The following is a 26,127-nucleotide window of genomic DNA, read 5'->3' on the forward strand; positions in this document are numbered from 1 at the left end:
TAAACATTTAAAGAACAGTTCTAAACCTTTAAAATGTGATGCAATTTTATATTAAAATTCATCTCCTATTTTGAACAATGAGAAAATAGTCCTGGGGGGAAACACAAAAGATAAAATAATTGTAAAATCCATTGTTCACTTATCAGATAATAATTTTAGGAGTCTGCATAAGGTTAAAAAAGCAATGTCTAAAATTATTCCATAATTAATTTAGGATAATAAATGTACACACTTTAAAGTTGCATTTTTTTGACCCAGAAAGTATATCCCTAGGAATTTATCTAAAGAAAATAATAATCAGAAATGTACATTAAGGTTTATTAGAAAAAATGATAATCATATAATCATAACATTATTTATAATTTTACAATAAATAAAATTATTTATAATTTAGAAGTAACATATTTCCAACAAGAGATCATTTGTTAAATTTGTCATAATACATTCATATATAGAATATGAATATGATGGAATCTACACAACCATCAGTATTTGTATTTTCAAAGTAGATTTGGTTATGTGGGAAAATAAACATGCCATAATGTGTGGAAAAAAAGGAGACAAGTTGTATGTATAGTTGAACCCAATTATGTAAATAAAATATCTACAAGTATTTACCTAATTATGTGAACTTTAAAATTTTTTTTCATTTTTCAATTACAGGTGACATTCAATATTATATTAGTTTCAGGTGTACAGTATAGTGGTTAGACATTTATCTAACTTACAAAGTGATTCCCCCCTATAAGTCTTGCACCCACCTGACTCCGTATATAGTTATTACAATATTGTTGACTATGTTCCCTAAGCTGTACTTTATATCCCTGTGACTATTTCATTAACCGCCCATTTGTACTTAGTCCCTTCACCTTTTTCACCCAGACCCCAAAACCCTCTCCGGTCTGACAACCATCAGTTTGTTCTCGGTATCCATGAGTTTGTTTCTAACTATGTGAATTTGAAGAACAAGAAAGTCTCAGGAAATAAACCAGAGACTAGGCATATTAAAAAGTATATATGAGAAATGTGACAGTAGATCTTTCTAAAAAATAGCATGAATGTTAAATAAACAAAGGAATGGATGGATAAACTGTCTTCTACGAGGTCCAACTGTGTTCTTCAGAATCCATCAGGCCTAAACCAGATGGCTAATCAAGAGCAAAGGAAAAAGTAATTCCTAAATGTCCTTCCTTATTTCACACACATTGTCCAAGACTTCCTGATGGTAATTAAAGAAACAAACCTAAACAGTGTTGTCAATCAACTATTAACATTTTCTGAGCTTAGTAAAATGGCCTCACATCAAACATGGGGCAGAAGTACTATGCTTTTATTTGCTTCTCTATACTTTATTATATCTCAAATTTTTCAGCAATAGGCAGGTATCTTTGTTATTTTCTTAAAACTGTGATTTATCTCTATTCCTTATTCCCATTTTTTTCCTTGTCACAGGCAAACATTTAAAAGCATTTAATGTGTATTTTTTCATCTGTGCCCTTGCAAATTGTATTATTAAATGCTTATATTTTAAATTTATTTCAATGTTGGCTTTATTCATTCAGCGCTTTGCTGATATGTGCACATTAAATATATTTTTCTAACTGCAGACTTGTCTTTCGTAATGTACATCCACCACATTGAACAATTGGCTCTCCCAGGAATGGACAACCACCTTGCGTCCAAAAACCTCAACACCATCAAAACTAACCCTGCAAAGACTATTCTCACTAATGTCCCCTTATGGACTAATAGGAGAAATGCTACTTTAGGGATATTTAATCGAAATATTGCAATTTTGCCCTCCAGAATGGTAGTCCCAATCTACATTCTTAGACGGGTTCTATAAATCCCTACCTGTCAACAATTGGCATTATCCAGCTTTCTCATTTGTGCCAAACTGGTATAAAGTAACATCTCACTGTTGCTTTACTTTGTATTTCACTGATTATTAAATCAGTTTGAACATCTCTTCATATCCATATTAAGTTATGAGACATTCTTTTCTGTATAGTGGTTCTCCATAACCTTTGCCATTTTTCTGTTAGGATTGCTGTCTTACATGTTGATGTTGATATATGCCAGTTCTTTTAGAATTTTAAATATTACTCCAATTACAATGTCTACCCATTTTTTGTGTATTTTGTAAAGCAGAAAACTGTCAGAATTATTCTTCAGTAATGGCAAATTTTATTCATAATAGTAAACATTGCTAACATTTAGTTTATTGCTAACACTTAGAATGTGCCAGATACTGAGCTAAGCAACTTGTATAGCATTTCACTGTTATTAATTTCATGTTATACATGGGGAACTGACTAGATCAATGTTTCTGGTAAGCAGTAAAGTCAGGACTTACACCTGGATTCCTGGGTACAAAGGTAACTTGAAGATCACTGTCCCATGTTGCCTCTTACCCCGTGGGATCTGAATGAACTATGAAGTATTTGTAAGGACTGGACTATCTCTTGCCAAAGATATCATCCTCTCTTCACCACCCCTGCCACCAACCCCTCTATAATTCTCACAATTAAATATGAATTTCTTCAAGGGAAATCATTATAACATGCAAAAACTTCCTTAACTCAAAATATTGACCCTTGGATACAGTAATATATTAAAGGGTTAATACATTAGCTAAATTGACTTGTATAACAAGTCATGTTGACCCACATTACACAAAGGGATTTGAGGCAGGTGACCAAAACAGGTTGTCTACCTAACCCCTTTCTCTCCCTCCCCTACAAGTTCACAGTTTGTCTGTTTTCTCCCCTTTTTCTTTAGAATTCCTTGACTATTTAGGAGAATTGTGTCAACAACTTGAAAAATGAGTGTGTGGCTGATCTTTCATCTCACTTAATGAGGTTAATCCCATTATTCATAAAGATAAGGAGATAGAGGTATTCCTTAAAATCTGATTTGCCTTAGGCAATGATACATAAGATAGAGTCCTAGATAATAAGCATTAAAAAAAAATGTACCTTCTAATTGCATAAAGAAGATGAGTTTGTCTGATGACTCATTTGCTTTTGTATTAGAATCATTGTTCTTTGGGTATATCAGGCAATTGATGGAGTCTCCTTTATGAGTACACGCAAAAATGAAAGGAAAAAGGAGGAGGGCAAAAAACCTGGGCAGTCTGAATTAAACTCTGGGTTGTGTCAGATAACTGTTGTGAAAGAGGTGAGAAACAAATTGCTAAGAGTGTAAAATTTCATTAAGCACTTATGGAGTGCTCATGGACACACAGATTAGACTATGCAGAAGCCAGAGAAAAAGACACTCATACTGCTTTGCATAATTTCCATGATTGAAACTTGGATAGAAGTATTTGCAAGGACTGGACTGTTTCTGGGTTGCCTTTATTCTTAAGGTATAGCCCCCTTGAGGGGAAAGGGGGCAATGCTCAGGGCTTCCATTCTAAATGGAATTCTGGCCTCGCAAATTATCTCAGATTTTGTAATTCTTTAATGCCTTCCAATATTATTTTTGTGTTAATTTGAGACAACTTTCTAGTTATTTGAATTGGGAGAGTAGGTCTGATGCAAGTTATTCCATCATAGCTGAAAATGGATGTCTTCAACATCTATTAAAATTAAAAACACATATAACCCTTTGACCTAGCATTTCCATTCTAGGATTTTAACCTCCAGATAAACTCACAAATGCCCCCAAATTATGTACAGTAACGTTTATTCTAGCATTATTTGTAATAGCAAAAGACATGAAAGAATTTAGTAAGGAACAAAGTCCATCAATAAAAAAAAAGGTTCAACGTATTATCCATGTTATAGAATATAATGAGGCTCCAATTTAGGTAAAAATGGATAAACACATGTATATATACATAATTACAGATGCAAAAATGTTTTTGAAGCAATACATTAGAAAAGTGGTTAATTTGGAAAAGGACAGAAAAACCGGGGGCTTAGAGTTAGTGGGAGATTTTTCATGACTTTATAGTGTTCGAATTCATTTTTACATATCACATGCCTTAATTTTATCAAAAAATCATCATTTAAGAGAGAAATAAAATATACCATGAGAAATGCTACATACTAGGAGGCAAAGAAGAAAATGGAAGCTCAATGGAGGCTTACTTAAACAAGAAAACCTCACAGTATTAAACCCTGAGTTTAGACTTTAAGGACAGATTGGATTTAGTCAGTGAAGGAGATAAAGCATGCAGAGAAGGGAAATGAAACATGAAGGTATGACAGATATTCACTCTACGGAAACCACCAATAGTACTAAATTGATAAAGGATACGGTAGATGTAGAAGACCATCTGTCTTACAAGCCTCATTCTCCATAAGGGCAGACTGTGCCACGTTAAGAAGTTTAAATTTTATTTTGAGGCATTGAGGAGAAACTCAAAAGTTCATACAAGTTAAGTATAATGTGATCATAATTGCATTTCAGATATATTATGATGGTGGTACCGTGGACAGTGGATTGACAACGGTAAATCACACAGTGGATTGACAACGGTAAATCAGGGAGGAGACAGACTAAGTTGTGAGACTGCTGCAATAACTTAGGGTAGACCCTAGTACAGTGACAATGAGAATTAAAAGGGACAGATAATAAGATATTAAGAAAATAAAATGAAAAGAACTTGGGGGTCTTATTTATGAATAATGGAATACGTATCATTATTTACAATTCACTTTTTTGGCTTAGGCAACTGAGTAGACAATGGGACCCTTCACTGTAAGGAAAGAAATGTTCAGTTCTGCACAACTAAGGTTGATGTGCTGGAGGACACCTAAGAGAGGAAGGTGTCCAGTTGACAATACACATATCTGGAGCATACAGACAAGATGGAAGAACAGACTTCAGTGTCATAAAAATACAAATGGTAGCTGAAATCCTGGGAGTATTCAATGTCACCACAGGAGGACGGTTATGTATGGAACCACAACATATAAGGGGTGCAATATAAATGGTAAACCCCCAAAAGAAGCTAAGAAAGTACTCAGAAAGGTTTCAGCAGTGAGTGGTAGCATAGAAGGCAATGGATGAAAATTTCAAGAAGTCATACACTCTTTCAGAGAAAACTAGAAAGACAAGGCCTCAAGTGTGTTGTTGGTGCTAAGGAACTAGAAGATGATATCCTGGATCCCTGTGTTAGAATTGCGTAGTGCTTGTTTAAAGATCAAATTCCTGGGTCTTCTGAACTGAAATGTCTTGGGGTTGGAAAAGAGTACATGCATTTTTAACGAGGTTCTTAGTAAACTGCACCCTCAGGTCTGAAAACAACTATGGCAGATGGTAAACTCTTAAAGAACACTAACCTAGTTTGTTTAATTCATCATATACACTTAGCACTCACCACCATACAGAACAAGTCACAGAACAAGTCCTTAAGAAATGTGAAATAATTTAGAGATGAAGCGATGAATGGATATAGACAGATGAACACACAACTGGATAAAAGAACTAAAGAGCTAAACTTTGCCAAAATCTCAGCAAGATTATTGGGCTTGCATGCTAGTGGGGTGGGAAAGGGGATGACACACAATATACATGTAAACAGATACGATTCTTCAGAGAGGTCTGCATTAACTAGGAGAGTTAAGGACAGCATTTCCAAAGAAATAGCATTTGTGCTGTCACTTAAATGATAAAAAAGCATTAACCATGAGACGGTCTGAGGAAAAAAAACATTTCAGGCAGAGGAAGGTCCTAAGGAAAAAAAGTATGACCGAAATGTGTTTGAGTCATGAAGAATCCGATGAGGTTATGACTGAGTGACACAGAGATTGGTAGAAAACGAGCCTGAAGAGATTAATAGGATGCTGATTATATAGACTCTCATCCGCTGTGATCTCATAGGAGTTTAGATATTATTCTAAATTGAAATGAGAAACCATTTAAATTTTAAACAAAGTAGCGATATGATTTGATTTACACTTAAAAAAAAAATCACTCTGACATCTGTATAAATAATGGATCATAGCAGGGCAATGGTGGAAGTAAGTACGCAGACCAGTTAGGGTTTGATGAAGTATTGCAGACAGAGACGATTATGGTCTGGTGGTATGGTAGCAGCAGAGACAGTGAGAAGTGCATGGATTTAGAATCACTTCTGGAGATGGAGCACATAAGATCATGTTAATGGGTTGAACATAGCAGGTGACAAAAAGAGCAGTCTAAAGAATTTGGATTTTAGGCAGTAGGCAATGGGGACTCATTTATAGATTTGGAGTGAGTGACACAATTACAGTGACTACATTAAAACCATTAACTTGAGGCAGCAAGCAAAATTAATTCTTTGGGAAATAAAATGGAAAGTAGAGGCAAATTTGAAGGTGTCAGTAGTACGTTAGACCTGAGGTGACAGGCACCTGAATTAAGGTGATGACAAAGGAAACAGCAAAAAATGATGAATACTGAAGCCCCACTCAAGTTTGTAGAGAATTAATTTGTGCTGCCTTTGGGCACTGGAGCTTAGCACTAGAAAGATTTGGGAGTCATCAGAATAGTGATAGTAATTGAAGCCTTGTGAGTGATTGAGATTACCCAGAAAAGGTTGTCGAGTGAAAATGCAGCCGAGACTAGGAACTGGTAAAAGAGACTAAGAATGACTAGAACAAAAAGAGAAAAACTGGGAAAGTATGGCATCATGAAGGCCAAAAAGAAAAAAAAAAGCTTTTCAAGAAGGGTGTGTAGAACTGTCAAATAAGGACTAAAAAGTATCTACTGGGAAATCCATTTAGAGGTGGACGGAGAAGCCAGATGCCAGGAATAGGAGGCATTTGCAATATGAAGAAGTGCTAACTATGAATACAGAAAACACTTCTGAAATTTTTTGTTTTGAAGCAAGAAGAAGTGGCTAGACAAACAACTAGAGTGGAGAAAAAGAAGCTTTACGATGGGAGAGGTGGTGGCATGTTTCAATACTGATGTGAAGGAGACAATAAAGAAAAGATGAAGATACTGAAGGGCTGACTGCAAAGTCTCTAAGAAGACAGGTGTAGATGGGACCCAGACCACAGGCAGGGGATCAACCATATACAAGAGAAGGGACAACATTCCCACCCCTGTTACAGGAAGCAAGGATAGGCGTGGTCAAAGGTGAATTAGTAGCGGTGGTGCTTGGGACAGAGGATTTCCCATATGATGGCTTCGATTTTATCTGTGAAGAAATACCTCATCCACTCAAAGTGAGGGGAAAGGTGAAGGGATTTAAAATCTGAGGAGCGTAGAGAAGGAATGAAACAGTCATGAAGAACGGGTAGAGAGTGTTTTCTAGAGAAATATAAAATTACCAGGCCATGTTGAGGAACTTAAGTTGAGTAAAATAATTTCTGCATTTTTATGTTTAAACCTCCTATGATAATATTCAGCTTAATTCATAATCAATATTTTGGCAGTTTCAAAACTGTATTTGTCGTTTCTACAAAGAAACTCTACATGCTTGAAATCTGAACTCATAACTTCAAACTTAGGAAGCGGTCTACAAAAAGTTCTTTGCCAAAGGTACCGTCTCTTTCAAGTTCTCTTTCTTTTATCCTCATAAATGAAATTTCATTATTTACCTACATTGTTTTGGCAGAAGTGAAATTTATTCTGACCACAGTGAATAGATGTGAATATAGATATAATGCAGGCCACAGAACAAACTGCCGTAAGCAGAGTCCTATCAGAGGGGCATGGAAAGCAACCATGTCCATTAGACAGGCTTAAATAAGTGACACCAAATTATCTAGAAATCAGACATAATTTGTCACGATTATATTATCATTTCATTTTAATTTTGGTCTTTACTATTTGCTTGGCACGTATGAGGTGCTTAAAAACGCTTAATGCAAGAAGGAATGAACATTTTAGGGATTTCTAAGCATTTGGTACATATTGATAAACCATAAAATAATCAAATACAAATAACTCTGTAAGAAAATGTGAAACCCATAAAGTTAGTGAAGAGTGTAACTGCTGACAGTTCATATCACAGCAACGGTACGTGGTATGCGTATTAACAATATCTAGAGACAGTGCTGATGAATTAAGAGCTTGGGAGGAGAAAATGATTATTAAAGGAGATCAGTTCTTTTTTAGAAGTAGGGTGATTTTCTTTCTTCCATCATGAATGTGGAATAAACAACGCGAATAATTACATTATTCTAGTTCATGAAATACTGCCATACTATTCATAACATTTGTCCCAAAACTCTAGTAAAACACAACACAGTTAATAGAAAAGAGAAAATAACGGAATCTTTAATATTTAGAACACATTTAGAACTTGATCATGATAGGGCTAAACAATTGTAACGTGAAATCTTTGGATAATTTCTTTACTACTCTACAAATTAATTTCCTAACTGGTAAAAGAGAAGATGTTAGATTAGACAATCTCTAAAGGAAGTTTCCACTCACATTTTTGATGAAAAAATATCTAATAATGAAGACTATCAAATACTTTAGGAGTGTAGGACTTTTTGGATAGCATAGAATGTCCTTAGAATAAAAGTAAACTTTCTGTCAGAGCAATTTCCTTTTAGGTATAGCTTACTCATTCTTTTATTCATGTCAACAAGCTTGTAGTAATTTTCATAACTAATTTCAGACATTTTCATACTTATTAGAAGTTTACATTTTTCATAAAAATATATCACGAATGTATCTGAGTTTTTCTAGAATAAAATTGATTTTATAATTATCATAACATGACACTATTTTTCTACTCTTTAGATGCCTATATTCTGAGAAACATGTACTATAAATTTTTACCTCTAAGAGATAAGGCTGCATTTGATCCAGGGTTTTTCCAAGATGTTTATCAGGATCTAAACCTGCCAAAAAAGGTTAAATTTTTAAAAATAAATATCAGATTAAAAGTTTAAAGGCACATTCCCCTTCCCTTCGACCCTCCTCACCCAGGAAACCAGTATTTTAAATTGCTTTGATCCTAAAATAAAATGTACTTGCCCAATATTTACTTTCCTATTCCCCTTGAGGAACTGTCTTTTTTTTTTGCTCCTGAAAAATATTTCCTTCTAATTAATTTCAATTGCACTGTGTCAACTATCAGATACATCGTTTCAATTTTTTTCCTTCTTGAGGAATTGTAATTAGGATAGGAATAAAACAAATATTATTTCAAAGATATGAAATTTAAATCCTTGATGTTTTAATTTTTTAAACTCATGGACAATAGTGAGAATTTTCTGATTTATACCTGTTTTATCTAAACTTCAAACATATTACTATAAAATAAGAGTAGAAAATAGAAGACAGATAATTGTTATGCCTATATATCATGTTTCCCCGAAAATAAGACCGTGTCTTATATTATTTTGCTCCAAAAGACACATTAGAGCTGATAGTGTAGCTAGGTCTTATTTTCGGGGAAACATGGTATTATAGTTAATTCACTTAATAATAGTAGCATACAGATGCAAATAATTGTATTACCAAATTAAATATTTCATTTTGATGACCACTTGTGTGACAACGCTTTTTCCAAGTAAAGATAGAGACAACTTTGAAAAACCATTATGTACCAATAGCATGTGCATAATCTCTGATAAAGATGCTGAACCATATGATAATATAATTTTAGAGTTTATGTAGGTGAGGGGGTATAGGTGGACAAACATGGGCAGTATGAACTCTTCCCATGATCCAAAACTAAACAGTCAGGAAAAAATAAATCACGTGCCACAAGTTGGCTGTGAAATGAAAGAATTCATTTCAGATATTTACATCCATAATACATGTATTGGTTTAAATAAAGTAGTTTTATTTATTTTTGGTTTAAGCCTTTTAGCTTTAATGCAAACTAGTAATTACCTGCTTCTATTTAGATGCCCTTTTTGGTAACATGATATTTCTGATTATTACATATCAGAGCAACAAAAGGGAAGTCAGGTAAAGATTAAGGACTCTTCTGCCACTGAGTGTTAAATTACATCAAAGCCAAAAAGCAAACAACTGAGACTAGCAGCACTAAGCAGATTATTTAAGTCAACTCCCTTCACAGCAATCTTATTCTCATGGTGTATTCATTAAAACTCAAATTCCAATTGTCCAGTGAACACATAGATGAACTAATTGTTAACTTTGTCGAGTTACTCTGTTCCCACCAACCACTTTGCAATTCAATGTTTAAAATGAATGAGTAAATGAAATACTCTGAAACAAACACCCATGCAACTACCACCCAGGTTTAACAAGTATTAACATCTTGCTATATTTCCTCCACAACCTTTTCTTTAAGAAATGAACAGGAAACCACCAACCAACACAATAGAATTTCACAGTATATCTATCCTTAATCAATCTATTTCCCCTATTTCTTTCTACATGGATAACTACTCTCATGAAGATGGTGAATTACTTCCCAACTATGCTTTTATAATTTTATTACAAATGTATGTATCCAAAATAATATTTGGTATTGTTCATGCACATTACATTTTCACATGAATTATATAATTCTCAACTTGGTTTTTTCAATTCACAATGTTAATGAGATTTACTTATATTGATTGCTGTGGTTCTGGTCCATCCATTTTAACTGTTGTAGTACATTCCGTTATATGAACATATCAGAATTTACTTATCCACTCTCCAGTGGGCACTGGCTTGTCTCTAATTTCTATTTTGCCACTAGTACTATGATAGGAGAGAATATATATATGTATATATATATATATATATATATATTACATATATATATGTACATGTATATGTACATATATATGTATGTGTGTGTGTGTGTGTGTGTGTGTGTACACACACAATCTTAAAAGTCTAATAGATACTGCCAAAATGCTCTCCAAAGCAGTACTACCAATTTGTACTCCACTATCACGGAAATAGAATTCTCATTTCACGTATGTAAAAATAATTTAGTGTCGACAGACTTTGTAATCTGAGATACACCTGTATATAGTGTGTTTACACACACATACCTGTACATACATATATATCATGCATCATATATGTATATATAATATGTATATCATATACATTATATATGTGTACAGATATATTTAAAGTATAATATACATATATTATACATTATATATGCGTGTGTGTAGATATAATTGTTTTAGATACTGGTTTTAATTTTTATTTTCTGGTTACTGTTGAAAGCAAGCACTTCTCATATTTTACTGCCCATTCATTCAGGTTTTCACTTCTGTGAATTGCTTATTAAAAGCACTTGCCCATTTTTAATGTTGAGTTTCATTTTTTATTTGCTGATTCGTAGTTTTTGATATATTCTGAATGCTAATCCTTCAACATAAGGGCATTATAAGTATCTTCCTAATCACAGGCTTCTCATCACATATTTTTTATTGGGGGAGGGTCTTTTGAGAAACATAAGCTTTTTATTTTAGTCAGAAGTATTGCTATCTTAAATTTGTTTCTTTTGTATTGTAATAAACCCTTTCTTGCCCAAGGTCATAATGTTAGTCTCTTCTACTGTCTTCTCAGTTTTAAATTTTTGCTATTCATCTTTAGATCTTTAATCCATACAGAATTTACTTTCAGCTATCGTATGTGGAGTATTATAATTGTATGTCTCATTTTTGGATAACATAATAAGTGCTGTTTATGGAATCTCTTCCCTACTGATGTACAAGCCACCTCTGCCAAACACAAAGTTTCTATACATATGTAAGTCTTTCATGTCACCTAGAATTTATTTCAAAATACTTCAGCATCAACAGTGCAATACACAAGTGTCTGTTTTAATCTATACTAGAGATGGTTAGTGGGCAACTAACAGACTTTAATCAGAACCTGTAATTCCAGAGGCTACAACTTCTAGTTATGTTTATTTTACATCAGCAAGATACAGTTTGCTACTTAACATAATGGCTGTTGGAAATTATTTTCCTTGTGAAACTTATTTAAAAAATAAATTACACAGTACTTACTATGTTCAAGGCCTGTTAAAAGTGCTCTACAAATATTAACTAAATTCTCCTAACAATCCAAGGAGAAGGTACTATTGTCATCCCCATTTAACATATGAGAAAACTGAGGCACAGAGAAGTTCAGTGACTCTCCAAAGTCAACCATAACCAAGAGCTAAAACCAGGATTCAAACCCAGGCAGTCTGGCTGTGGAGTCCATGCTTTTAACTACCATACTACGTATGCTGTTTATACTGGGTTAAGAATGTTTCCATCTGTCCCTCATTTGTTAAGATTTGCTTGTTTTTATGACCATACTTTTTAAATCTGGCTATTACAGCAAGAACAAACACCGAGTTGTTTTTTTTTTTAATTAATTAATTTATTTATTAGTTTCAGGTGTACAAGACAAGGTAATACTTAGATGTTCATCATTTATATCCCTCACACTGTGAATCCCCCTCCCCCCATCCACTATCCCTCCGACCTCACACTGAACCATCACATTATATATATAAAATTATAGTTGGCATTCATTAATGTTTAGCTTCTGGTGTACAATGCCATGATCAGGTATCCACAGTATCCCTGAGGTGGTCTCCCAAATAGGACGCATGTCCATCGGATACCCAACAAAATCTTTACAACATTATTGAATACCTTCCCCAAATTAATTTTCAAAAAAACCCTGAGGCCATCTTGTGGTTACCAGCTGCTTCCAAATCCCTTCACCTTTCCCCTTATCCCCACCCCCCCACCCACACCCATCTAACAACTCTCGGTTTTTTCTTTGCAAACACCGAGTTTTATACTTTGTCAATATCTCTGAGATGTTTCCCCAACGTCTTCACCAATACTAGATATTCAATATAAAACTTTTGCCAGTCTGATAGAAAAATTGATATTTAGCTCATTTAATTTGCATGTTTTTACTTTTGTACGATTGAGGTTTAACATGTTTTTCAGAAATTTATGGCCAGATTTGTAATCTTTTTTACTCTTCTAAACCAAGGCCATTAATCCTGTGCTTACCCAAAGTGGTTTTTTTAGGGTTTGCCATTGGTTTATAAATTTACTTATCGCAGAATACCTTCCTGGTGATTGGATTTTCAGTCTTGGTAGATCTTGTCGGATATTTGGCAATTTGGGGAATCTCATCCAAGTGCCATCTTTTTGTTTTTGTTTTCAATGTTTCTGCCTTTTCAATTTCATAAATTTTATTCTTACTTTTACCATTTCCTTCCCTCTGCTTTTTTTGTTTATTCAATAGCTGATTTATTTCTAGCACCTTGATTTGAATACTTGATTCATTTATATATACACATTTCTTATTTTTTTAAATAGAAAAAATTAAGTACTAATTTAGCTGTAGACCAATTATTTGGAAGGTGGCACTTTTATTGTTATTCAGTTTTCAGCATTTTGTCATTTTTACTGAGTTATTTAGGATTACTCTTGTGTCGAAATATGTTTGTTTATTTTCACTATTTTTTGTTGTTTTCTAATTTAATTGCATTGTGGTCAAGACTGTAGTCTTTGTTGTGATAATTCTCCATCTTTGGTAAAGTTCCTTTGTGACTTAGAACATGGTCAAATTTTATGAATGTTCCATTTGTGCTTGGAAAGCATGTTCTTTGTCTGCTGAATGCAAGATTCTGTAACCACATGCACAAAATCATGATCATAATGGTTAATTTTGCTGTTCAAATCTTTTATGGCTTTATTAGTATTTGGCTTCTATAAACTATCAGTTTCTAATAAAGGGTGATAAAATCTTTCATTGTGATTTTGGTTTTAATAATTTCTTATAATTCTTTCAGTGTTTGCTTTATATATTTGACAGCTATGTTATACAAATTCATAACTTTTAATACTTCTTGGTGGGATATTCCTTTTATCAAGAAATAGTGACCTTTCATTTCCATATATGATTTTTATCTTATATCCTATTTGTCAACATTACAACACCAGCTTTCTTTTGTTAGTATTTTCCCATCATCCAATCAAGTTTTTTTTTATGCATTTGTTTGAGGCTTCCTTATAAACTGCATATAATTGTATTTTTTTTAAAAAAATGATCCTATCTTATAAATACAACTCTAAAAAACCGAGGTTAACCATTTTACATTTTTTACATTTTACATCATATGTCTGGGTTTTTTTCTATAATCTTATTATGGATTTTCGGTTATATTAAGTTTTATGTATATATTTTCCTTTGCTTTTTTTTTTTTTGCCCCATATTGGATTGAAAATAATTTTTGTCTTTTGTTTTCTCTGCTGATTAGGAAGCTATAGATTGAATAATTTCTACTCTTTCAGTAATCACTTGTAATAATTTTTTTTAAAAATTATTAAATTTATTGGAGTGACACTGGTTATTAAAAAATATAGGTTTCAAGTGTACAATTCTATAATACATCATCTATACATTTCATTTTATATTCAGTACCCTGAGTCAGTTCTCCTTCAATCACCATATATTTGACACTTTTTATCCTCTTCTCCCACCCCCTCAACCCCTTACCCTCTGGGAACCACTAAACTGTTGTCTGTTTCTATGAGTTTTTGTTTGTTTGTCTTGTTCATTTGTTGCTTTCAGTTATATATTACACATATGAGTGAAGTCATATGGTTCTCAACTTTTTGTGACTCATTTTGCTTAGCATAGTCTCAAGATTTATTCACCTTGTCGCAAATGGCAGTATTTCATCTTTTCTTATGGCCCAGCAATATTCCACTGTATATACATGTATGAGTATATACCACATCTTCATCTAATCATGTATCGAAGGTCACTTCAGTTGTTTCCATGTCTTGGCCACCGTGAATAATGCTGCAATGAATATACTGGTAGGTATGTCTTTAGGGATAAATGTTTTCAGATTTTTTTGGTAGACACCCAGAAGAGAGATTGCTGGGTCGTATGGTAATTCTATTCTTACTTTTTTGAGGAACCCCCATACTGTTTTCCATAGTGGCTGTACCAATTTACATTCCTACTAACAGTGTATGAGGGTTCCTTTTTCTCCACAACCTCTCCAACACTTGTTATTACTAGTCTCGTTGATGACAGCCACTCCAACTCGTGTGAGGTGCTACTAGATTTATGGATGTTGGGTTCAGAGAGGATTTTATGAATTTGACCACAAAGGCAAGGGAAGTAAAAGGAAAATAAATGAATTGAACTATATCAAATTAAAAAGCTTCTGCACAGCAAAAGAAACCATCAACAAAACAAAGAGGTAACCAACCGAATGAAAACAGATTTTTGCAAACAGTGTCTCCAATAAGGGGGTAATATCCAAAACATAAAAAGAACTCATACAACTCAACAAGAAAACAAACAATCCAATTAAAAAATGGGCAGAGGGCCTGAACAGATACTTCTCCCAAGAAGACAAATGACCAGCAGACATATGAAAAAATGTTCAACTTCATTAGCTGTGAGGGAAATGCAAATCAAAATCACTTGTAATTTTTAACATACATTCAAAACTGTAGTATTTTAGTGTAAATGTGTTACCTAACAATTTATGAACCTTAGAATATAAATCTAAGAATTTATGTTTAGCATGCCTTTGAAGAGTATTTTGAAGAGAAATTAGCATGTTTTAATTAGAAACTAGGCACTAAATAAGCTCCACAATTTCAGTTATTATTGTGTTAAATTTTAGTTGCATCGCTTTGCGCAAGAAAAATTAAGCTTACCAATGTATATTACAATGCCTATGCTCACCATTGTTTCTCATTCATTTCTCCTGGAATTCAATCTATTTCTATCTGAACTCCACTCTTTATTTTTTCATTGAAGATCTGTGAATGGTACTCTCCTAGTTTTGCATGTCTGACAATGTCCCATTTCACTCTCACCAATATATAATTGTTTAGTTGTAAAATATTACTTCTTCAGACATTAGTTGTTCCTAATGAGATTTATGCTTTCAGTCTAGTAGTGGTTCCTTTATAAGGAACCTCTATTTTCTCTGTGCTATACTGTACAATTTTCAACTTACCTGTGACATTCTATAATTTCACTACAAGGTATCTAAGCACGTTTACTTTTTTGTATACTGCACAGCAACCAGTATGCACTTTCAATTACAAAACTCCTATCTCTAAGTCTAGTAAATTTTCAACTTTTCTACCTGTAAATAAAGTATTTTCCTGCCATTCCTTCTATTTTTTTCCTGAAAAATCTAATAACACAAATATTGCAATTTTCCAATATCCTCCATATTTTTAAATTGCTCTTTCAATTGTTCCCCCCAGTTTCTCTATGTAGCCTTCTGGGTGAATTTCTCCTTCCTGCTTCACCAGTTCTCTCTGACTTGGCTCATCTACAGTTTATTTTGCCCATTGAGATTTTTAAATGACTATGTTTTGTTCCCCAAATTTCTAATTGTTTACTTTTCACATCTAACTGTTGCCATTTCATTCTGGGTGAGTTGTTTTTTCAATTGATTGCTTTTTCTTCAATAGGTGCTATGTTTTTCTTTATCTCTTTGAGGTTCTCCCATATATGGTACACTTTCAGTCCCTGTTTCCCCACAGGACTATGATCTCCCAAATGCTTTTCTTGGCTTCCTGACTTTTTGTATTACAGCCCACAGTTTCAGTCATCCTTACTATTTTGTAAGTCTTTTCACTTCTATTTCACAGAAATGTTTATAATGTTTTCCAGCATGCCTACGTTTTTCATTTTTCCTTCATGTATTCATCTATTATGGTCATGGGTTTGGGGTGAAAATCTGGAAACCTTAAAACATGAATGGACAAGGCCAGCGTGGGTAGATGTCACTTTTTAGCCTCCTTTCTAAATCCTTGATTCCCATATATATATATATATATATATATATATATATATATATATATATATATATATATGTCACAACACACATAACATTCAGCATTCAGGGACTAGATTACACATCATTAAAATCATTTTAAAAGTCTCTCATGATTGAATCTAAAAATTTACGTTTTGCATTCTCTATAAAGGTCAGGGAGTAAATAAATACCTGTCTAAAAAGCATGAAAGGGAATTTAAGAGCATATACTACAGGTAGGCAATGGAAGATCAAACTGACGAGCTTCCCATTTTTCTTGCAGTCTTTTAATTCACTGTACAATCAGACCCCGGGTCTGAACTGTTAATGTATAGAAATAGCTGTTACATCTCATTTCAGAGATGGCTGCATTCCATGACTGATAAAACAATTTGGCTTGCCTTTAAATAAGAGAGTCAGTAAAATATGTAAACATAAGCCACACTGGGCACAGTTTTTCCACATGAATCTGCGATCATTATACAAGTACACCTTGGTAAAAATTACAAAATTATTTCAAGATTTTTCTGTATTCAAAGAAATATTTTGAATTTATTTATTCCTGAGCTATGCACTGAAAATGCTATGGAGCTGAAAGAACTAAAATAAAATTTAAAACTTTAGGGAAGATTTAAAAATGTTTTCCTGAACCACATTATAGATCATTTCACTACAGTAGAAGAGTATTGTACAATTATAAAATAGCTAAAAGAAAAAAGCTACATTTCCTTTCTCTCAGAGTTAATAATGAAATAATCTGTACATGTGAGTCTTTATAGTTTGGAAATAGGGTCTGTCATGTTTAGTGAGCTTGGTAGATTATGCTATGATTTATAGTCTGACGCTTTAGACATTTCACACAGGGCAGATGAATCAGTAACACCATTTCACACACATAAAACAATAGATGATTGCAATGGATATATAAAAGCAAGGGAATGGCAGGAACTGAGAAATAAACAATTTTGACATTGTAAATTTATCAGAGGTCATATCTGGTGATTTTGGTAGGCTTCTTTGCCATGAACAACGATCTGGGAGTTCTTATCTTAAAATATAATACTATTGAAATAGACTACATTTTTCCAAAAAAAAAAAGTCTTCAAGTTATAATAATAAAACTTCTTGTCTAGATTCAATAAAATAGTCTACATATTCTTCTGAATGGGTCTTTCTACTTTAAATCAACACTGTATATAATACCTACTTGTGTCATGCTAACATCTTCCACTGTACTTAATTATAATGACTATTTGAGTCATTTTCTCCAAATCCAACACTGGTTACTCTGTCCAAGTGCGGTCTGTCTTTACTTTTATTTTTCTGCTCATTAGAAAGTGACAAGTCACTGGGGACTTTATGACCACCGCCTGTATGACACATTTCAGATTGTTTTTATAAAATATTTTCTTGGATAAGATCCAGAGATCCTTATTAATTCGAGCTACTGTCCTTGAGAAACCAAGGGCCAAAAGCTACCGTGATCTCTGAGATCTCTTCTAAATCAGTTGAGACTATTATACGTGGGATGATATTAGTCAGGGATTTGATAGGAAGATTATTAAACCTAATCCAGAACATATTCAGATATGGAACTTTTCTTAAGAAATTCTTTACTGCTTAGAACACTGATTATTCCATAAATACTAAATACAAATGAAAACATTTTTTGTGACTTACTTTTATAAGTATAATGAATGATTGAATATTTAATTTTCTTATACTTCGAAGTATTTTTCACAAGTTTCTCCTTTAGAAACATCTTATATTGTATTCACAGTCTTCATAATATTTACTTTTTCTAAATGGAACAACACAATTTTTAAAATAATTTTAAAACTAGGATCTGGAGAAACAGATCACTTTAACATGAAAAAACACAGCTTATATCTAATTATGAAGCTCAAAGATGTCTTTTATCTAATGTAATTTGGTTTTGGTGTTTCTTAACTATTTGATATACATAGAGAATTCTGACATTCAAGATTCTTCATAATTGAGAATGAAAGGTCAGGGTCCGATTAGCATCAATAAAATATATTTATCATTGGAATTATTTTTAAAATTTTATGCTTTAAATGTTTTAGACAAACATTTTAAATAATGAAGTCAATGTTTGAGTTAAAATTTAACACAAACCTTAGACAACATAACTTCTCAGTTTAATTTACTTGTTTTACCAACAAGGATCCACTATATTTCTAAGCACAACTAAAGAATGATGTTAATATGCCAATATATTTTCTCTCAAATGATTTAATTACATAGAATCAGTTTAAAGTATAAGAACATATAATAATACCTCAGTAATTTTAAATTGATGTTATATCCTTATTCAATTTTCAATTTTTAAGCAGTAGCCATTTAATGGGGAAGTGCAGGTAGTCCAAAAGGGACAATCTCTTTCTTTAAATAAACCCTAGTATCTAGACCCACTGCAATTTCAGTATAATTTGAAAATCTATCTTCTAATCTTTGTAATGTCACCATTCCCATTTTATTTGATATAAAATGGTTATTTACGTTAAAACCCTTTGAGGGACTGTGAAAAGCCTATGAAAAAGCCACAGTGGTTCATGGGATTTTTCAGTGCAATTCAACTTTATCTAAAAGCTTCAATTTATCCTTGTCCTTGAAAAAGATGTTTCAGTTTTAGATTCATTCAACATAGGTGTCTCTTTTCTCGTGAAGTCTGGGTCATGAATGGACATAAACTGTGCTTCCCCAGAACCCTAACAAGCTGTTCAATTTTCCTCCTGAATCAATCAGCGAATGCCTCAGTGTATCTATCTCCCTTATGAAAACGTTTATAATCATTGACATGGTCTACTTATTAATGTTATATAAATACCAATATCACGAAATACCAGCATTATTAAAGATGATTACAATCCATAGGACCCAGGATGATGTTATATTTCAAATACATTTTAACTCAAATATATAAATAAGTTACTAACAAAATTTTCTCCAAAGTATAGAAAAAATTTACTGTAAATCCTGACACCTAACGATTTAATCATGTCTTATAGACATTCCTTGATGGAAGCTAAGTGGATGAATAAACCCACAACAAGACCTAGGCACTGGATAAATCCATGCAGAATTAAGAAATTAATTAGGAGGAAGAACCATAATTTGCAGAGTTGACATCTATTCTACTTTACTTGCAAGTATCAATGGGAAGCAATTACAATTCAATTAAAATATTCAATTTTATTACTTTACTGACTGACCTTGAAGTTAATGCCTGTATTATTTAATTGCATCATCTATGAATAAATGTTAACCCTACAATGTTATGCCCCATTATTTTCAATGCATTTTTCAACTCAACTGAATTATATCAGTCAATTTATTATCTACTGTCATGAAAGCAAGTGGAGGTTTATTTCTTCGGGACAGCCCAATATATGATATGAGAGAAACATCACAAAATGTTTGATAATGCTATTTTTAACAGTCAAGTAAAATGAAATGTGTTCTCATTTCAACTTTTGTAGCCTAGACTTTTACTGTAAAATCAGTAGGTGATATTAGAAAAGGTATAATCACTCTGAGAAGCAATTTCCAGTCTGCCTATAATTCCTGATAAATTCAATACAGACAGGAATAGAACATCCATGTGTCTTTGAAAGTTAACTAACACACACACACACACACACACGCACACACACGCACACACAATTTAATAATCTCCTCCTATTTCTACCAGGCTCAATGGCCACCAGAACAAGTAGATTCCATTTAGAAAGCTCTGATGGTTTTGTTGGTAAATATTACTTTTTTGTCTTGTTTTGTTCCCAGGCTCCAGTTGAGCACACAATTACTCGCTAATTGATCACTTAAGATATAAAACGACTAAATTTGTGTTAAAAAGAACAGATAAGATTCATTATGTGATCTCTAAAGTAAAAATAAGCTCAGATATTTTGAAAGTTGACCATTTGGGGAAGGATTTTATTTCAATTTCAAGATTTTCAATTTCTACAATTAGACAACTAAATGCTTACCTATCTTATCATGTTTTATAAGATGATATTTCTGAAATCTATGAACTGGAATTTTACTTCAGTGTAAGGAATAAAGGACACTCAGGTACTTTATGGATTCAATTTTAAGATCCATGGCATCTATGAAATGAATGGCCAATAAATCATACTATTAAGTATAATTATGCAGCTAATAATGATAATCAATACTTCCTGGTGGTAGTGCAAATGGTCTTTTTTACCTTTAAAAATACTATACAGTTTTAATATGTAAAAAATAAATAAAAAGTAAAAGATATATTTCCAACAAAGACAATTTTTAAGAGAAATCTGAAATATTTATTTTAGAAGTATCTTCCTAATCTTTCATATTAGTTTTCAACATGATGAGTACTGAAAACTGAAAGAATCTCAATATGAGTATGCAGTATTAGAAGGGGTGAAAGTTGAGGTTAAAAAAAGTAGACAAAAACCAGATCCTATAGAACTTTGTGCTTCATATTAAAGAGATTATACTTGAACATAAGGTCACAGCGAAGACAGAGAAGTTCTAAACAGAGGAAGACACAATCCACTTTGACTTTTGGAAAGATCACTCTAGCTTCAGTCTAATTCTTTGGCAGGAAACAGGACTGAAGGTAAGAAGGCAAATAAAAGAGTGCTGCAGAAGTTAGTGAGACAGGATGTAACAGATAAGGCGATAGGTATGGAAGGGAGAACAGGCTTGAGAGCAGCATATAGTAGGTAGGACATACAGTGCTTGCTGATGATCTGAGTGTGGGAAATACAGGAAAGAGAGAAGGTGAGGATGATTCTCAGGTTTCTGACTTTGACCAAATTAAAAGATGGTGGCAACAAACACTATTTACTCCAGACATAGGAAAAATACAAAACAAAAACAAAACAAAAAAAACCCAACAACAACAACAAAAAAACACAGAACAGAAGAATGCTTAGGAAGAAAAATAAAGGATAAATTCAATTTTTGGACACATGTTTGAGGTTCCAGTGAATCACTCAAGAAGAGATATCTAATTGGCAAGTAGGTATGTGAGGTATGGCATAGAGTTATGGTATGGCCTGGAGATAATAAGAACTAGAAACTATGAGATAAAATTACTCAAGGAGAATATGTAAAGTGAGAAGAGAATATACAGGAAACAGCTTTGATGAATATCCAACTTCAATGGACACTGTAGTCAGAGAGCTGTTCAAAATGAAAATCTGATCTGGTCATTTTTATTTTTAAATCTTTTTATCACACTGTTGGGCAAGATAGTTATATGAGCGCTGACATCTAATTCTTTTTGTGACGGTTAATTTTATGTCAACTTGAGTGGGCCATGCAGTGCCCAGATAAAACACTGTTTCATAGTGTCTATGAGGGTGTTTCTGGATGAAACTGGCATTTGAATTGGTGGTCTCAGTGAAGTAGACTGCCCTCTACATCATCATCAATCCAATCCATTCAGGGCCTGAATACACACGTAAACCACCCCCTTTCTCTTGCCTCAGTGCTTGAACTAGGATACCTCATCTCATCTTCTCCTGCCTTCAGAATGGGATTTACATCATTTGCTGTCCTGGTTCTCAGGCCTTCAAACTTGGACTAAATTATACCACCGGCTCTCCTGAGTCTCCAAATTGCAAATAGCAGATTGTGGAACTCCTTAGCCTCCATAATCATGCAAGCCAGTTCCTCATAATACATGCAGGAACATGCATGAGAAACATGCAAGCCAGTTCCTCATAACTGATATCCTATTGGTTCTGTTTCTTTGAGGAACTTTGACTAATACATTTCCCCTCTCCATTCTAAACTCCACTGAAATGATCACTGAATAAAGGAGAAAATATCAGAACTGAAACTACCCAGAACTAAATTCTACTTGAGTGAAGATGAAATCAAAAAATCAAATTCAGAAGAAAGTCTGTCTTAAGACTTTTCCAGTGAAAGAATAACTTTTTAGAAAAGGAACTAAAGGAGACTGGAGAATCCTGATTACAATCCATATCACAGACCTTGCACTGTGAGATGCAATATACGTAACCTGGTACTTATGTAAGTTTACACTGACTGTGACCTATATACACTTACTCAAGTTTGAGACATTAACTAATACAATAGTACCCCATCTGAAAGATAATTCATTAGACAAGCCCTACAAACTATAACATATCCTTGCTCCAAGCAGTTTTAATATGTAAATGTTAGCCTTCAGCTAAGATAGGATAGTTTCACTTTCCAACCATGGCAAATATGAAATTATAATGGTAGTAAGGCACTAAACATAAATATTTGTTTGGACAACATAGTTATTAAATAGTCTTACTACTAAACAGACAAATAGAAAAAAGATTTGTTGACTTACCTTTCTAGGTTAATTATTACATGTTATTAGGAAAGTTGTTTTAGTGTAAGCTGTCTGATGTAGTCATAAATGTTACTACAGATGGCTCACTTTTATAATAGTATGTGTTAAAATAAGATATCTTATTTGTAAATATTACATTTTGCATATTTTTTATTTTGAAATAGTAGAGGAAACTGGAGCTTTTTAATTGATATGAAGGTAGAAAGACAGATTTCAGAATTACAGTATATATTTCTTGGAAGGTAATATATAATATTTTATATACACATAGCTTTGGGATACACAGAATCTTAATCTATTAAAAAATTCACAGAACATAGCCATACCAGCACCAAATAATTATAGGTGTAACTTATTTTTAAAACAGCTTGTCCTACCTACTAAAAGAAGTGTTGTTAGCAATAAAATGAACAAAATCAGCACTTACTTCCTCTGTTGTTATAATCTGTGACTCCGTTTTACAAACTGAGCAAAGGTACTCTACTCAGAGACGGGTGGCTATAGTACTAGTAATATTTGTATTTAAATCTTAAGGAAATATTATATTACATATACTCAGAATTTGATATTTAAACCTCGATTTCCCCTCATTTAAGGTAAGTAATTTACAGTACATTTGGGAAATGTTAAAAGTCCCAACTTTTCATGTTTCAATACTTGAGTTATAAGTTTAAAACTTCTAAAATACTTTTTATAAAGGTAGAAATATGTTTCTCATAGCAATGAACTATTGAATGCATGTTAAGTAACCTTTTGTTTTAAACGAAACAATTATTTGAACAAAGTTTAAGTGTAAAAGAATGTTTAGAATATGAGAATAATGCAAATTGCTTTTAACCTTTACTGTTCAGCATTCTTTCCTAGGAAGGCTATTGCAATGAATAATATTAATTATGTCCATTATTATCCAAAAGAATGACAGAAGACTACAATGTGTAGAAATAAAAATTAATAAGCCTTATCTTGCATTATTTGGGCAGTTATAAAGGAGGAAACAGATTAATGTAACATACAGGAATTACCACGGGTGAGCATGAGTAGGAGTGGAATTCAGCAATTAGGGAGGCTGCACAATTAAAGCTTGTGTTCTCATTAGTATGGGCATCTTTTAATACTAACCCAAAGGGTGAGACTTTAGAAAATTTATGTTAAAAATCTGAAGAAAAACAAAAATGGTTAGTAGTCCTCCAAGAGGCAAGGAGAGAGTTTAAAAACTATCCAGGCTGCTTGGAGGACAGACAGGACACTGGTTATAAGAGATGTATGTACCGTGCCATTATTTGAAAGGTCAAGAGAAATCTGTAGTTTTTTTTTTTTTTTTTTTTTCAAACTGGAAAGAATTCCATTTGGACATTTATGAACATGTTGAAAGAATTTAGAATATTTTTTTAACACTTAACATTTTCTTTCTTAATTAAATCCTACAAATACATCGTCAAGGAAAGGATATATCTAAAAAGTAAAAAACGACCAAAGGTAACATGAGGCCTAAACAGACAACACAAGTGGTTGGACTAACTGCTGAGTTTCTCACCATCAGTGAGGACTTGCAACGAGGACAGCAAGTTAGAGGATGAGAAGCAGTAGAGAAATTTAGTTCAGTTTTATTTGGCATTGACCTCTACTGTACAGGATACTGGGGAAACGACTATTCCAAGGGCACTTTCTGAGAAAATCAGTGGGGCAGTAGCAGAGAGCAATCTCCTAGGAGGCAATAATAGAGCAACTTGAGAAATTCCAGAGCAATAAATCACCACGACCAGATGGTATTCAACTGAGAGTTTCTGAAGGAAATAAAGTGTGAAATGGCTGTGCTACAGACGAGGATAGGCAATGTCTCCGGAAAACCAGCAACTGTTTCCAAATATTACAATTTTGCTAATATGGTTATCTTTTCTGAAGGAAAGAAAAACAATCAAATTAAGATTTATAGAATTACACACCAATAACTCTCCTGGTGATAATGGAGAAACTGATAGAGTTTAATTAAGAATAGTTTCCTTCAACATCAGGATAAGGTTAACTTGCTAAGGTCAAATCATCCACTGAGTCTATAAAGAGAACACTGTTTCTCTTCATCCTATTAAACTTATCTGGAGATGTCAATAAAATACTAGATAGAATAAAACCAGCAAATGAAGCTTTTAGCAAGGTCACATGAGACTATTGGGGAAAATAAATAAGCACAGTCTCTGGGAGGAGAGGCCATTAAGAGAAACTTCTGTCATTAACTGCAAAACTTGCTAAGAATGAAAACAAAATTTCAGGAACAATTTTTCTTTTCTTCCCTAACATTGGGTACCTCTTCCAGAAGTATTGATCACTTTCAAATTAAAACAAACAAACAAATTTCACTAAAGACAGGATGCAGGGTACCAGTAGGGAGGGAAGGAGTGCTCCCTAATCAAGTAAACAAACAAAAAACAAAAACAAGAGACCAACAGGCAATGGCAACAAACAAAAGCATGGAAGAAAATTTTTACTAATTAAATGGAATCTGAAAGCCATAATTGAGTTTAAGTTTCTCATCATTGTGCTCTGTGCAAGCATCAAGTTTTAATGAAAACTAACAAGTAATGAAATAATGAGACTGATGTTTTAATGTGTTCAAGTGAGGGCTGTTGCCTTCAAAGTGGTCACCTTTGGACACTATATGAGCATTCCAATAGTATGCATTTGCCTTTTACTCAGGCCATCTACAAATTCTCTCTATAGAACTGCCTTCAGAGCCAGTGGCATATTGTTCTGAAATTATGAAATGGTGGCAAACCTCTGTCCTTCAAGGAGCCAGAAGCCATTAGAGGAGGATGGAATTTCCCCTCAAAAACAATCTTAGCTAGCTCAGTTTTGTAACTTCTCATTATTTCTCCTGCCTCAGCATGAAGGGGCAGTATTATCTGGGAAAGCGCAAGGGCCATGTAATCGATGCCTGAAGAAACCCACACAAGGGCCTGTGACAACCTCCTATGTCACTATTTGAGAGCTCCAAACATGAGAAAGTTCTGATACCAAACCAAGACCTGTTTCACTATGTAACTTCCACTGGTTCTTACAA

General features: G+C 33.3%; 1 protein-coding gene across 2 annotated transcripts in view; it reads right to left on the reverse strand.

Annotated features, from left to right (window-relative positions):
* The window catches only part of DPH6 (diphthamine biosynthesis 6), a gene marked incomplete at its 5' end in the record, with an annotated part of 152,605 nt that overhangs the window by 16,289 nt on the left and 110,189 nt on the right, over positions 1 to 26,127 (reverse strand). For both annotated transcript variants that reach the window (XM_081050522.1, XM_081050523.1), the window contains one exon: positions 8,737 to 8,798. In XM_081050522.1, coding sequence (XP_080906648.1) covers positions 8,737 to 8,798 — 62 coding nt within the window. The remainder of the gene's footprint in view (positions 1 to 8,736; positions 8,799 to 26,127) is intronic.

The sequence above is a fragment of the Rhinolophus hipposideros genome, assembly GCF_964194185.1.
Source record: "Rhinolophus hipposideros genome assembly, chromosome: 5".
NCBI classification, from domain to species: Eukaryota; Metazoa; Chordata; class Mammalia; order Chiroptera; family Rhinolophidae; genus Rhinolophus; species Rhinolophus hipposideros.